This window comes from Mustela nivalis, assembly GCF_964662115.1.
Source record: "Mustela nivalis genome assembly, chromosome: 7".
Taxonomy (NCBI): Eukaryota; Metazoa; Chordata; class Mammalia; order Carnivora; family Mustelidae; genus Mustela; species Mustela nivalis.
Window position 1 is genome coordinate 137,169,019 of NC_139026.1, and position 14,660 is coordinate 137,183,678.

General features: G+C 53.5%; 1 protein-coding gene across 5 annotated transcripts in view; it reads left to right on the top strand.

Annotated features, from left to right (window-relative positions):
* Positions 1-14,660, top strand: part of JCAD (junctional cadherin 5 associated) — a 52,407-nt gene that overhangs the window by 23,084 nt on the left and 14,663 nt on the right. For 2 of the 5 annotated variants that reach the window (XM_082742203.1, XM_082742201.1), the window contains exon 2: positions 3,433-3,771. The exons of 1 other annotated variant lie outside the window; for it this stretch is intronic. In XM_082742203.1, coding sequence (XP_082598329.1) covers positions 3,491-3,771 — 281 coding nt within the window. In that variant the 5' untranslated portion in view covers positions 3,433-3,490. Of the gene's footprint in view, positions 1-2,733; positions 2,830-3,432; positions 3,772-11,493; positions 11,750-14,660 lie in introns of those variants that run through there. 2 more of the 5 variants (XM_082742202.1, XM_082742205.1) reach the window with 2 other exon arrangements.

Genomic DNA, 14,660 nt, shown 5'->3' on the forward strand with positions numbered 1-14,660 from the left:
TTTTCTTAAATGAGCCGCCTGGAAAATCATACTTATAGTGTGGGTGTGCCTTGATGTGGAGAATTAGTTTGGCTTAGAAGCGATCTTCCAGAAGCTTCCTTGATCCCTTGAGATCAGGTTAGGGTCCCTTCTGCCTATTTTCCTGCAGTCTGTATAGCAAGACAATAAGATTCTCAAGGACAAAGAATATGTCTTATTCATTATTATCGTTGCAGAGCCTCGTGCATTATAGGTGCTCAGGAAGTGTGTCTTAGTGTTTCAGACTGTATAAGATAACACTGTTCTAAGTGACTTGGAAGGAGGTCGAAGTGTCCATTCACAAGAGACAAGAAATATGGGTGATATAAAGAAGGTATGACCTTGGAAATCAAAAGTTACATCCTAAGTGATACAAGAGGAATTGGGAAATGGTCTGAATTTCAAAGTGAAAATTAATAACGAATGTGAAGTCTTTTCATAAGGCAAGTAACTCTTCAGAGACAAACTAAGGCCACTGTAGCATGCTAAATCCACCGTGTTGTGTCTGCGTGGTGACTTACACTGTCACAAGATCTTATTCGGTCCTCAGAACAGCCTGGTGGGATGGAAGAGAGTAGCAGTGCCATTCTGCAGGTCTGAAAACTGTGGTCTGGTGCGGTTAGCCACTGCCTGCAGGGGTCCCAGCTCGGGCGGGTGTAGCATCACACGTGATACTGCACACTTTAACTGTGCGTCTACATTTCCAAGTTGTTAAATCTTTTGTTACAGTAACTGACATTTATGTCGGGGTTTTGCTTTGTGTTTGTCTTTACAGCAATGCCTTGAGTTGGTGGGTGGGCGATCAGACCAAATACTGTTGATTTAGAATGCTGGTGTCTCAGGGTCAGAAAGAAACTCTAAAAGGGACAGCGTTTTGCCCAGCAGTTCACCGGAGGCCCGTCTCCTCAGCACGTCACTGTCTTCTCCTGGTGGCCGCTGGGACCGATGTGTCCGTGATGGGGCTCTTGCTGCCTCTCGAGGCAGCCCGTTAAGTGTTCAGTAGATGAGGATGCTGAAGGGAGTAAGCCAAGTCCAATCGGGATCAGGAAAAACCACGTAGCTGTTCAGAAATCGGCTCCAGGGGAGTGGCGATGCTGAGCAGGGGTGTGGAAATGAGGAGAAACCCCAGCTCGGAGTTGGGATCAGAAGGTGCAGAGTCGGCCCAAGGGAGAGAAGTCCTTGTGGACTGGGAACATTCGTTTGGGTCGTGGGGCTCGCGGGTCATCCCCTCTCGTCTCGGCCCACCCATGTGGCTCCGGGTGCGCCCACGCTGTTGTGCTTTGTACTCCTGCTCCCCATGGGCTGCGGGCCTCTGTGAGACAGAACAAGTTGCACGTTTCCAGTAATCGGTACACTTTTGACCTTAGACCTGTAAGGTCAGGTTATGGCTCTTCGACTTTGAGTATTTTTCGGAAGATGGCTCTGCTGGGTTGTCATGCCCCTTGAGGGCTTGGGAACAGAGCAAGCGTGCTCATGTGGCCAGTCTAGACCGAGTAGACCCACTCCTGCCTCAGGCGGACAATGCACACATGCGTGCTTTGTGCGGCCTTTGCTCCTCCCCCCCGGCAGCGGACTGCGGCCCCGCAGGCTCTGGGGTGGACGCCATCCACTCCTCTGAGCGCGGCGCGGCCACTTGGAGGACAGCACCACTGGCTTTGAAAGAGCCTGACCTAGTGTGAGAGAGAGAAGCTGAGTGTAGTGAGGCCCAACTTCCCCTGTTAACTCTGGTGCCACCTGGACGTGTGACATTGAGCCAGTCAGTGTGGGGACCCTCCCTGGTGTAGGCCACCAGGATTTTGCTGGCATGTCTTTTCTTTACTTCTGAGATCATCGTTCCCCAAGTCTATAATCCCTCTCATACACCCAAGCACGCAGTTGATAGAGTGAGCTCCTTGTCACTCTCCAAAACCTAGCTGGGATGTCCCTTTCTCGTATCTGTGCGTTCTCGCGTCTGAGAGAGCCTACCCTGTGCTGGATGCCGGGGAGGGGGGTAGCCCTGAACCAAATGAGGACCCTGGCCTCACGGCCTGGCCTCGGTGCTCCCCTAGCCCTGTGTTCATCGTGGGATCACGTTCTCCTGCAGACTCTAGTCCAGTGACGTGCTCGGTTGAATCAGAGAGCAAATGCTCGCCTCTCTGGTCCTTCCATTTCTGTGTGAACGACCCAAGTGGCCCAACCCCTGCGAGGCCTGTAGCAGGAGCGTCAGGAGGGCAGGACTGTGCAGTAACCGCCCGGGCTCATCAGCCTTCCATGAAATGGGGCGGCCTAATGGGAAATCGACCACTTCCAAAGTCCGATGCTCCCCGTGCTGACGGCCGGGGCTTCTGGGCCCCGGTCATCCAGCATGTGATGAGGAGCGAGGACGTGCCTGGTCAGCAGAATGGCGGTGGGCCCCAGTCAGAATGTGCAGCAGCAGGAAGCACATGTGTCTGCCTTTCACCTGCACCCAGGCCAGCAGGCGTTTCCTGGCCATTGTTCGCGGGGGCTGCCCCCGCGCGCTTTCCGCCCACCGGCGGCCTGGGGCTGGCGCGGGGCCCGCTCGGGCAGCTCTTCCAGGCCGGGCCTCTGAGTGCTCCCCGCCCGGCCCCGCAGCCCATCCCCAGAGCCACCGGAAGACACAGGAAAGAAGATTCCCTCATGTAAAAATAAACATGGCAGCCCCACCTGTTTTTGCTTGGAGCTCCCAAGTTCCTTGTTCCTTTAGTTCTCAGCAGCGCTGGGGCCTTTGGACGGTGGCCCCAGGGAAGGAGGCGCAGTGGAATTCGTGTACCCTGCGGGGAGCTGGGATGTGGCCACCCCGGGCTCAGAGAGGCGGGAAAGCTGCCCCAAGACTTCTTGGGGGAAAAATGTGATTCTTGCAGATTACCCGGGTGAAGGGAGACATGTGAGGCCCCGCTGTGGTGCCATCCAGAGGCTTCCCCAGCTGCCCTTCCTGGCTCGGGGCTCACCCCGGGAAGCCAGAGGTAGGGCTCGGGATGGTAGGGCGAAGTGTCAGGGGGTGAAGCCAGCACTGGTCCCCGTTCTTTTTAGAAACTCCCGGTCGAAACTGCAGCTTCCGAACCCGTGTTTATTTTGTCTTGGCTGCTTATGCCCAGTGTTTTCAGAGAACGGGGGCGAGGGAGTGGTGGACACTGTTAATCATCTCGTTGCTTAAACACTGGTCCAGACTCTGCTCCAACAGGCCCCGGCAGCAGGTGGGACCTGCAGGTCTCCGGCCACGTCCGCCCTCTCCGGCTCCGTGGGATAGAGACCGACTTCAGGTGGAGCCTCTGCGCTTCCTGGCCGGGGCGGCCACTGTGCTGTGTGCATAACCGGGCTCTGGTTTTGGTCGGAGTAAAGGGAGCGGGAGGTGTCAGGCGCGTTCCGGGGACCCTCGGCGACTCCTCACAAACACTTTCTCTGTCGTCCCTCCAGTGTGGGTCCTGCCAGCGCGACGGTCCCAGGGGCTGGGCTTTGATGAAGCAGGTGCATTATGTACAGCGTAGAAGACCTCCTGATTTCTCACGGGTACAAGGTGTCACGGAGCATCCCTGCGCCCCCCGGGGATGAGCGCAAGGGCCGCCGGCAAGCCAGGAGCCACGCCAGAGCTGGCCAGGACCTGCCCAACGGGTGCGACGCCGGCCGGGCCGCCCTCCCACGCAGCAAGCCGTCCCAGGGGAAGGGCCACACGAGCACCTCAGAGAACAGCCACCGCACTCCCAGAGCCCATGGAGAGCCCCAGAGCGCTTCGGCTCCCAGAGCTTCTGAGCTGGGGTAAGAGTCAGTGCGACCCCACCATGTCCTTTTGTCTCGGGGATCCGGCAGTGGGTGCAGAAGTCAGGTCCCCGAATGCTGTGTGCTTGGCAGGAGCCAGGGAAGGAGAGGGTGAGAGACACAACACCTCCTTCCGCTGGGGTATGTGGGCTGTTCCAGCGGCACGGAGCGCGGGGCCCGGCCACAGGCCAGTAAATGAATTCTATGAATTCTGTCACATGAGACACACAGCATTCTAATCGCCCCTCCGTCTGCCCTTAGAAGCCCCTCGGATTGCCTTAGCTACGAATTATGTCAAAACTCCATAAAAACTAGTTCCTGTCGGGCGCACATTCCCAATCCATTAGGCTTCCTTATAAATAGGTTTCAATCCTGCGTACGTCGCAGAGTTGAAAGAGTTGTGTCTTCCCCTCTGTGTGTGAAGAAGAAAACCTTTCTTCTTGTATATTCATATAATTCCACTGGCTTCTGACCCGTCTTTCCCTCGCGTACACTGGCCCCACTGTGGGTGTCCCGTCTGAACACAGCTGTATCTGTGGGTGTTTCTTACGACCAAAAAGAAGGCGGGTTGGCTGGGGAAGGGGGGTTCAAAGAGAGGGACTCCGGGCAGCTGGCCGCAGAGCCAGCATGGGAGAGGAGCCCTGCGACCCCCACGCACACAGTTTCAACCGAGAGGAAACCCGTGTCATCACTGCATAAAAGTGTGTTTGTCTTCAGTGCTGTGTTGGGACCAGGCTCAGCCTGGGGGAGGAGGGCTCTGTAGGGGCAGAGCGTGTCATGTAATTGTGCATAACCAACGACACAAATGAAAGCAGAGGCTGGTCTTCGAGGGAAACAAATAAACAAAACACCAAGCAAACAAAAAAATGGAGTGAATTCTGTCTCAAGCCCATGAACCTGCCTTCCATGGTTCAAAGTCACCTTTTCACAGAAGGGATTGTGAAAATGGGAGGGATTTTATTCTTAAAATATAGAGCATTCCAGGGGTGCCTGGGTGGCTCAGTGGGTTGAGCCTCTGCCTTCAGCTCAGGTCATGATCTCAGGGTCCTGGGATCAATCCCTGCATTGGGCTCTCTGCTCAGCAGGGACTCTGCTTCCTCCTCTCTCTCTCTGCCTGCTTCTCTGAGATCTCTCTCTCTCTGTGTCAAATAAATAAATAAAATCTTAAAAAAAAAAAATGTAGAGCATCTGGCACCTTGGTTCTCGAGTGAAAGCAAAGGCGATCGGTTGCCCTCCTAGTGCCCAGGCTGGTCCTAGCAGTGATGCTGCCACGTAAGCGCTGTGTCTCCGAATTCGAGGAATTCGGATTCGAATTCGAATTCAGGAGGAAACCGGGATGGAAAGGGACCTGAAGATGTTTCCTTTAACCTTGTCCTTCAGACTCACACTCGTGTCCACTACTGTCTTGGGCTTCCGTCTCCTTTCAGCCCCATGCCCAGAAAACCCTGCCCGCCCTGGATTTGGGGAGAGGCTGCTTACGGATGAGTTGGCGGAGACAGGGCAGCCTTAGTTACCACTACGCAGACTTGTGCCAGAGTCTGTCCTGCTTTCAGTCTTCTAGCTTTGATGCTGAATGTGTCTGTACCTTCTACCTGGGATCTCAGGGCACTGATGCTCTCCACCTTGTCTGCCCCTTCCTGTGTGTCTGCCAGAGAGCTTGTTGCAGTCCTGCATACGCACTGTGTGTAATGTGTGCTCAGGGATTCAGTTCTTTCTGCCACCATTGTAACAGCTGTAACAATTCTAGGCGGCGGAATCCCTGCAGAGGGGCCTGGTTGGCTGTGCGGGTCTCGCTCCGACTAGGAGATCAGAGTAGGGGTCAGTAAAATCCCCTCTCGAATTCTGGGTGGGCTGTGTGTCTCCCAGCCTCGTCCACAGCCTCCTCAGGGCTTTGTCGTCCCTCTGTGCTGACAGGCTGCTGAGGACTACCCGTGCTCACAGCCCGGCCTCCAGGCCGGCCGGCATAATGGGACCCACAGGCTGCTGAGGACTACCCGGGCTCACAGCCCGGCCTCCAGGCCGGCCGGCATAATGGGACCCACAGGTAGCCTTGCCTTCTGTCCTGAGTAAAGTGCTCAGACGGGTAGCTTTTGGTGGCACTGGATGTCTTGACACCCAGTTCTCGACAGATCTGGCCATTTGTGCCCATTTCTGAGGTTGGCTGATTAACTTATGACATGTAGGGTAGCTTTCAGATGGAAGCTTGCCTTATCGGGTAAAAAGAGAATATGCGTACACGTTTGCAAAACTCCATGCCAGTGCCCAGAGCTCAGAGACCAGCTGCAGGGCTTCCTGGGTTGAATTGAAAAGGTGTTTTCTTTCTCTAGTAGCTTAGACAGAGCTGGAAACAGGAGGCAAACAGAAAAGTGACAGAAAGGTAGGCAGGAGAATTCCTTCTCAGGAAACAACAACAACAAAAATAGTGCCTCAAGAGGAAATAAATAGGTGTTAGCAGTTAAAGCCTGGAAGTTGAAGAAAAAGAAAACCCAACAATACTTTGGCTTCTGTGAATTCTGAATCTGGATGAATGAGTGGTCCTCTGCCAAGTCCCAGCCTTCAGTCTGGACCCGTGCAGCTGAGGTCTTGCTGCGTGCCTGTCCCACACAGTGATGCTGCGGGGCTGGTCTCCGGGCCTGGAGGGGCCAGTGGGGCCCCCAACCCCAAGCCAGCAGACCAGGAAGCCTCAGGAGGGCCTCCTCTTCTGGCGGTGCCTCTCTCGGGTGAGGTGAGGTTGGCCCTAGAGTGTATCCCCACACCCCAGGCCAGTCCTCCATACCCTAGGGCCTCCCTGGAGAAGCGGGTGGTCAGAGTGGTTGGAAAGGCCTCAGGGGCCAGAAGAGGTGCGTTTGTTTCATTCTGGTAAGATGGCAGGTTAGCAGTGTCCTTATTTTATAGCCAGAGGACATAAAGGCCAGTGCATGTTGGTGACTCCATAAGGGCCACTTGGTGCCCTGGTGGTTGATGCCTGGCTTAGTCCCCAGGCTCTGGGCTGCCGGGCAGGCTGGAGGCGGCCACATGGTTAGCAGCATCGGGCCGGGACAGGCGCTGCCCACGTGAGGCCTGCCCCCATCCAGGAGGGGCGCGGGATTCTGTGAGCCCAGGGGTGGGCTGTCCTCACTCGCTTCCTCATCCTCTGCCCTCCCCCCCCGGCATGCATGGATGTGCAGTGGCTCTCGGAGCACAGCCGCGTCCCTTTGCTCTCTGGGGGGCTGTCCAAGAGCACACGCAGTGGCACCCAGAGGCGATGTGCGTGCGCAGGGCTGCCACCCTGTGTGCCTGGTAAGGGCGCTGTCGTCCGGTGTCGGGGGCGTGCCGGGAACATCAAGATTGGTGGTGGGCGTGCTGGCACTTTGGTCTTTCTTCAGGAATTAACCTTGTCTTCCAGCAGAGTTCCTTAGGTAAGGGCTGCTTAGATCCAGTTCAATTAAGAAAAAACAAAACAAACACAGCCCTCACATCTGGAATCTTGACTCGATTTTCCAACGTGCGGGTGTGTGTGTTTCTCAGTGCGCCGAAGGGGCTGCTCTCCCGCCTGGCACTGTTCCCAGACCAGGTGATACCGCGCTCCCAGGATGGGAGGGGACTGGCAGCTGTGTGTGCGGGGAGGGGAGGGACCCGCTGGTTCGCCCAGAAACTCTTGTGCTGGGGGTGGAGATAGGACCGAGTCACTTCTTCCCTGTACACAGGTATCCAGATCAGTGAGAAGACAGCGACCGCTTTCCAAAGCTCCGTTGGGTGTGTTCTGTGCGTGTTAGGGCTGGTGCAAGCTTTGAAGTCCCTTCGCTGGTCCCTTTTGTCTGCGACATCATCCCCCAGCTCTGGAGCGGCCCACAGAGCCTCCTTGCCCTCTCCTGGGCACACTACTGTGTGCTCCCAGTGCACCAAGCCCTGCCTGGGTACACCCAGAGCCCCCCTCCCTAGCTCCCACCGGCAGCCCCTCCTACCGGTTAGAGGACTTCTGCAGCTCCCCCTGGGGTCTTCTGCCAGCGTTGTCTTCTGGTCCCCAGGACTGTCCGCTTCGCAAAAGCTGACACCATTGCGAATTCATCTCTGGTTTTGCTGACTGCTATTAAGGAATTTTGTATTTATTAACACTCAAGAAAAAATTTTAAATAAATCCGATGAAATCTAGTACTCCCGTGCCAAGGTGGTTGTGGAAATGCTGAGCGTTTCGGAACATTGGGATAAGACTGGATGCAAGTAGAGAAGGTTTTTCCTAGCGAGAGGGTCTGGGCGGGGCTGGCTTGGGAAGGTTCCGTTGTGGAAAGAAGGGGCACTGACTTTCCAGGCTGAGCAGCCGAGATGGCAGTTTCTGGGGCTTCGTCCCCACAACTACCTCCTGGGGGACAAAAAGGGAGGAAGGGAAAGGAAGGACCAGACACGGACACAGCACAACTCCCAAGAGGCTGAATAGCCTTGGCGGGGAAAGTTTCCTTCCTTTGTAGATTCTGCGGGGGCAAGACCCCAGCCCACTCCGGTGGTGAGGGACGAGCTGCTGTATCACGGGGAGTCTCGGGAGCGCCCCCCGGGAGGAACACGACGAGCAGGGCCTCACTGATGTGGGCATGAGAAACCTGGGACCCAAGGTTGGTAGTCAGTCGACCTTCTTTGGGGTTGCGAGTTGTTCCCCGGGGGGACTCTTCCCTGTCTGTCCCCCGTTGTCACCGGGCTTGCCTCTCCCCATGCTTCTGCTCCCTCCTCCGAAGAGGAGCCGATTCCTGTCCCTGGCAGCCCCTACTCGCCAGGAACTTTGACTCACGGTGACTTACTTCTGCTGCTGCTTCTACACGGTGCTTTAGCTCCAGACGCAGCTCATGACTCCTGCCCGGGCCTCTTCAGTTTTTGAGAGAAGGACTCAGTGGTCAGGCTTGGGCTTCGGTTAGCACGTCTCAGCCCCATCCCATCAGCAGGCTGGGGAGCAGGGGCTGGGTAGGGAAGGGAAGGTGGACAGGGAGGAGGGGTGACCGGATGTGGCTATGTGATCTTTACCCACCCTCCATCAAGGGGCTGTGGGTGAGGGAGAGGGGTGCCCAGCATGAATCCCGAAACGTGCTCTTTTCACACGTCGTTCGTTTAGTAACTCCGCATACTTGGCGTTTCCCCCTTAAGTCAGATACTCCGAGCGCTTCCCTCGAGGCTAACCACTCCTGAGTGGTCTCGCTTAGCAGGCTTAGCAGATGGTGAGACGGAGCCAGCTGCAGGCTTTGCACCAAAGCTGCTCACGTGGTACAGGGAACACCTCGTGGGCCCTTCAGACGCCGCGGCAGGACTGACACGTCCAAAGCTGGAAGACCGTGGCTGTCGTAGAACTCCAGATAGCATTCTGTGTACCAAATGAGTTGGTGCTGGATTTTTAGCAGGTCCCCATTTTTGCCGTATCACCGACAACAGGTAACTTCTCAAGTGCATCGTGTGTGGCGCCGGTGTCCTCCCCGCCGGCAGTCTGGAAGGGGTGCTTCCGGAAGCTCACGGTTGCATCTGTGTTCAAAGATTATAATGAGAAGTACTGTTTAGTTCATCAGTTTGCACGAAGTTGAGCTACTGGTGCACGTCCTGTGTTGTTCCGAGGCTGGCTTGTCAGCACGTGCACGCAGCGAGATTAAGGAGAGAACAGAGGAAGCGGGCACAGGGCAAGAGCGAGCTGTTATCTATACGTGGAGGAAACTGCAGGCTTAAGATGTAAGTAGCCGTTACTGAATAATACTTAGCTACCTTTAAAATATGTAAAAGGCTGTTATCAGGCATTCCCGGTTTCCTTACTATGTTTCCGCTGAAAGACCATAATCAGAGGAAGCTGTAAAATAACTTAACATAGCAGGAGTTTGGATCTGAAAGTCATACTATAGTAGTTTCTTCTCTGTGTGGCCCCAGGAATTCTGGTAAAGCTGTGTGTTAGCTCACCACGAGAATAACTAGCAATTACATCTTGTCATCAGCGACAGGCGTCGCTCAGGAGAGGCGCACCATCTAGACGGGGCTCTGATGTGGTCGGGCCTCATCTGAGGAGGTTTCCATTTGATCAGCCAACATCCGTTCTCGATAGGGCTAATGGGTGTGGTAAACAGTCACTTCTCAGAGGCCTTTCAAGCTTCTCTCAAGACATCGCCTGCTCATAATGGTTTTCCAAAAAGGAAGGCCTCAAGTTTAACATCTGTTTCCATGTATCTCTTTTTCTTCACAAAATTATATTTCCACAGACATTATTTGTCTTTGAGTTGCTTGCTTCATTGCCTAATTATTGGGTGGTGGTATCCTGACCTCTTCACAGAGGAAAGTTCGAATTGTTTGAGCCGAGGAGCTCATGGGCACACACGGAAGATTCTGACCCCTGTGTTTCCCATTGTCTTTCTGGTAAACCCTTCTCTTGAGGTGCCTTGTTCTGGCTGTTAAGCGCTGCCACCATCCAGACACACCTGCAGCCCGTCCCACCACACACCTTCTCACGTGGCTTTCCTGCTACCAGGGCTTCCCGACAAGAGGCAGGTTAGATCCTTTAAACATGAGACTTCTGGAAAATCAGCCATGAGGATGAGGAGGTGCCCCCAGAGCTCATGGGGAGATTCCAACAGCACAGCCTAGAGCTTCACCGGCCTGGGTAGCCAGGCCCTCGTCAGGAGAATTGAGTTCCTTCTTCCACCAGAAAACTGGGTCTGCGAGGGAAGCCAGCAGATACCCAGGTGAGAGGCACTGGGTGGTGAGGAGATGAAACATGGGTCCAAAACAGAGCCTTGAGCGCGTCTGCAGTTCTGGCTCACTTTGTTTCGGAGATGATGATACCTCTGAGCTCTTGAGGAGGGTCAAAGAGCCTGAGACCAGAGTGGAGTGGATGCTCTGACGTGTACTTGTACTTGACGGAGGGCAGTGTCCTCGTCTGTCTACGCAGAGAGCGGACTCATTCCTTCGAGCCCCGTCTGGCTCAGGTTGACCTTCCTCAGGGGCTGGCTCCCCCCCTGGGCACTGCTCTAAGCTTAGCCTCTGAGGCATGGAGAGCGCTCCTTGCATGTCCTTGTGCGTGGTGACAGGATCGTGGGGGAGAAGCCAGAGACTAGGGCTGGTTTTCCTCATTGTTGACAGCGACATTGTGTAGACTACACCGGTGAAGACGTTTTTACGGTAGAGCTATGCCTTTATTACAGAGAAAACATGAAAATTCAGGATCTGCCTCACCTGTTGGTGTTACATGCAAAAAAATGGATCAGAGATTGCTCTTCCTGCTTTGTTTTCATAAATTAAATATTGGTTTGTTCTCCACGAACATTGTGGAAGCGGGTGTAGCTTCTTCCTTAGAGACCAGCCGGCCCCGGAGGGGTGGAGCCTTGTTATGACAGTCGGCTCTATCATCATTTCCTGTTATTGTGAAGGCCCATTGATTAGGACTCAGAAAAGACAATACCGATCTAAAATAATCACCACATAAGACAAACACTCAGTTCTCTCTTTCCTTTGTGCTGCTTACCTCCTTCCTCGGACGACGCGAGGAAAAGAATTTTCAAAATGATCGTCGCTGCGGAGAATTTATTTTAATCGGGTTAATAATAGTAATACTTGTTTAAAAAAAAAAAAACAGAGGGCTTATTGTGTTAGACGCTTCACCAAACAGTTTAAATGTATTTTCTCATTAAGCCCTCCCAGGAAACTTAGGAAGGAACTGTTCCCATCCCTTGAGTAGAAATGAAGAATCAGAGACACAGCGAAGGGAAGTGATGTCGCGGAAGGCACAGGCGGGGAAGTCCTGACCAGGTGCTCGGGCTCCCCTCAGGGCACTGGCATACCCTCCCTGCTGGTGCATGGAGAAGCCCAAAGCCAGCCATGCTCCCTGAAGCGGGGTGTGGGCGCCGCGGCCCTGACCCTCCCTGGGGGCGGACCCAGGGACACTGGGCTCCTTCTGGCCTGACCACAGCCACCAGCTCCTCTCTGCTCTCTGCTCTGTCGTCTTCCCGAAGCTAGGAGATTGATCAGATGTGACGAGTAACCGGTAGTAAGTACAAGTAACAATTCTTGTTCAGATTGAATTTTTGCTCGACAGTGATATTGGTCCATAACGTGTCCAGAGCCGCCTTATCTTCTCCGATTTTTAGGCTGCCCTCCATATGTGAGTCTGAATCTTCTCTTGCCCTCATGGTTCCCCGTTTCTTAAATCCCCTCTTTATTGCCCTGGATCGGCGGGTGGTTTTCACAGTATAGCGCATTGAGTATACCAAGGCACGCTGAGAAATGAACCTGCAGGCTTCCAGGCCCAGAGGGCATCGAGGGCAAATTGCACAGCAGTAGATGGCTGACCGGTCACAGAACCATGTCAGACACCTCACACGGGGACTGGTGAGTCTGAATCACTCCGAAGGGATGGCCCGACGCCTCTGCCAGTCTGGACAGAGAGAGTTTTCCCTTCGAGGAGTGGGGGGTTCTTTAAGTGGCCTTTATGCTCAGATTGTGCGTGGGGGTCAGATGGGCCCAGCTGGAATAGGGAGTGGCCTCTGAAGGAATAGCGTTGGCTGAGCGCCACGACTGTCCCCCATGTCCTGTAGGACGTGACCGGTAGGGTGGGAGGGCGGTCGGCAGCACCTGCATCTGCTAGACCGGCAGGCTTGCCAACTGGAAGAGCTCGCGGGACCCAGAGTCCGCGTCCGTGGAGCCTGCCGCCCTCACCTGAACCTCCAGCAGGAAGCACAGTTGGCCAGACCCCAGGGGCTGCCCCCCGGGGAACCAGGTTCAGGATGTTGTTCATGCAGGAGTATCCACAGTATCGACACAGAGCTCGGCTCTCGTGTGCCTGGATGGTTAATGGGTACAGTTCCTGAGGACCTGGGTCTGCAGAGAAGATGGTCCCGGAGCGTGTGAAACCATGGTTCCAAGTCACGTCCCATACTGCCGTTCCGAGGAGGCTTTTTTTTTTTTTAAGGAGGACAATATTTTCTGTTGTGGTTGAAAATGAGTCATGAGTGTACTAATAGAAATGTCTCCTAAATTTTTCATCATTAGCTTTTATATATGAAGTGAATGCGCTTGCCTCTTTTCCTTTGGACATGTTGTTTCTCACGTGTTCACCTTTCAGATACTTTCCAAAAAGTGTTTATCCGTTGTTTGGCTGAGATCAGGTCTCTTCTCTGTGATAAGGTGTAGGGCTGTTAGCAAGTATAACGTCTGGTCTCACCTCTGTCCTGCTTTCTTTCCCAGGGGCTCCGTAGAAAGACCCTGCTTGTCTCTTTGAACTTGGCCACACAATTTATTTGAGTTCTCACATTTCACTTTGTTTTTCTTATCTTTTTTCCCACCCTGTATTAATGTGTTCAGCTTGTTTTTGTAAAACGTCCCATTGTTAACTTTTTTAAGATGTAAATTATTAGCTCTCATATTTTACAAAAGAAAAATTTGATCTCATCTCATTTTCTCAAAGGTATGAGAAAATCTGTTCTTGGCCCTGAAGTCATGGACTTCAAAGCCCATAGATACCCATGCTTGATAAGTTGTCTGAGGGAGAAACTGACCAGAACTGCCCCTGAGTGGGGTCCACTTGAACCTGTCAGAGTCAGGCTCATCTTGGGTATAGGGCAGATGTTTGTGAAATAGGCTCTTTAGCATTTTCTATTATACATATTATTAATATTTCCCAGAGGACCTGTATTTACCTTAAATTGGGATTTGGGTGTCTTGTACAAATAGAAAAAGTTGAATCCAGAATGCTTAGCCATTTTGATTGGTTAGATAGGGCAGTTTTGACAAAGTTAGGGTGATACAACATCACCTTTTTAGGTGGGGTAGAAAAGGGACTACGTACATCGTGGAGGTAATTATGGTCTGTGTTCTTGCCCTATTTATCTCCTTCTTTATTTGTCTTCTGGTCGTGCTCACGGTACGTCCATAGGCAAATAGCACCTTGGGGTCCCGGCCACCTCTCGGCGCTTAAGCGCCCCACACTTTTACTGAGAAGCCAGATTATCCATTGAGAAAATGAGTGAAAGCCACACAATGCAGTTTTTCATAAAGTCAGGTGCCCTAGGAAAATGGTCACAGGACTGGAAGGAGTAGGCGCGGTGCTTATTAAAGCCGAGTGGTTACAAAGCCCTCTCACCAGCTGCTGAAGAATGGGGCAAGAGAGATTCTTCACTCTCTCTAAATTGGGTCCGTGACAATTGTCACTTCTTATTGAGTTTAAGTCTTGCCCTTGGGCTGTGCATAGAGTCTGAGACCCCAGAGTCCGTTCGTCTTCTGCTGTTTCTCAGGACATCCGTGATAGACGGGCTGTCACAGAGGACCTCCTGAGGGAAGGGCCTGTGGCCTCCAGAGCTCACGGTGGCGACTTGCTGCTTCCCCCCACCCCCCAGGTCACAGCTATGAAAGGAGGGCGGAGGCAATGACTTCCACCCTGCCAGGTCCCTGTGGAACCTGCCCCAAGAAGGTCCTGCAAAGCATTCAAATCCTAAGAGCTCAGAACAAGATTTCAGTAGCAACAAAAGCAGACAAAGAAGCCGGCCTTCAGCCAGGCCCAGTGTCAGGACAGCCACCACTCTGTATGAAGAGTCCACGCAGAAGCACTCGGGCTGCTCCGGGCAAATGCTTTACCTCGAATCGATTTTGCGTATTTTCTACTTCTTCAACCCGTAGCTCAGTTTTGCTCTAAGCGGCTGCTGGAGAAGTTATCTGGAACAGGGGTGGGAGCAGGACTTGAGGCAAAAGAAGTAGTTCTGAAGTACCAGTCCTGCTCCCGCACCGCTGATGGTGTGCCTGGGACAGCGCGGGTTCCATCGGAGGTCTTCGGGTTTCCCAACACGTATTAAAGTCACGCGCACACCACACCATGGTCTCTTACGTGTGCAATAGTGTTCCGTCTAAACAAGCAGAGCACGTAACTTAATTTAAAATATTGCTAATTGGGGGTGCCTGGCTGGCTC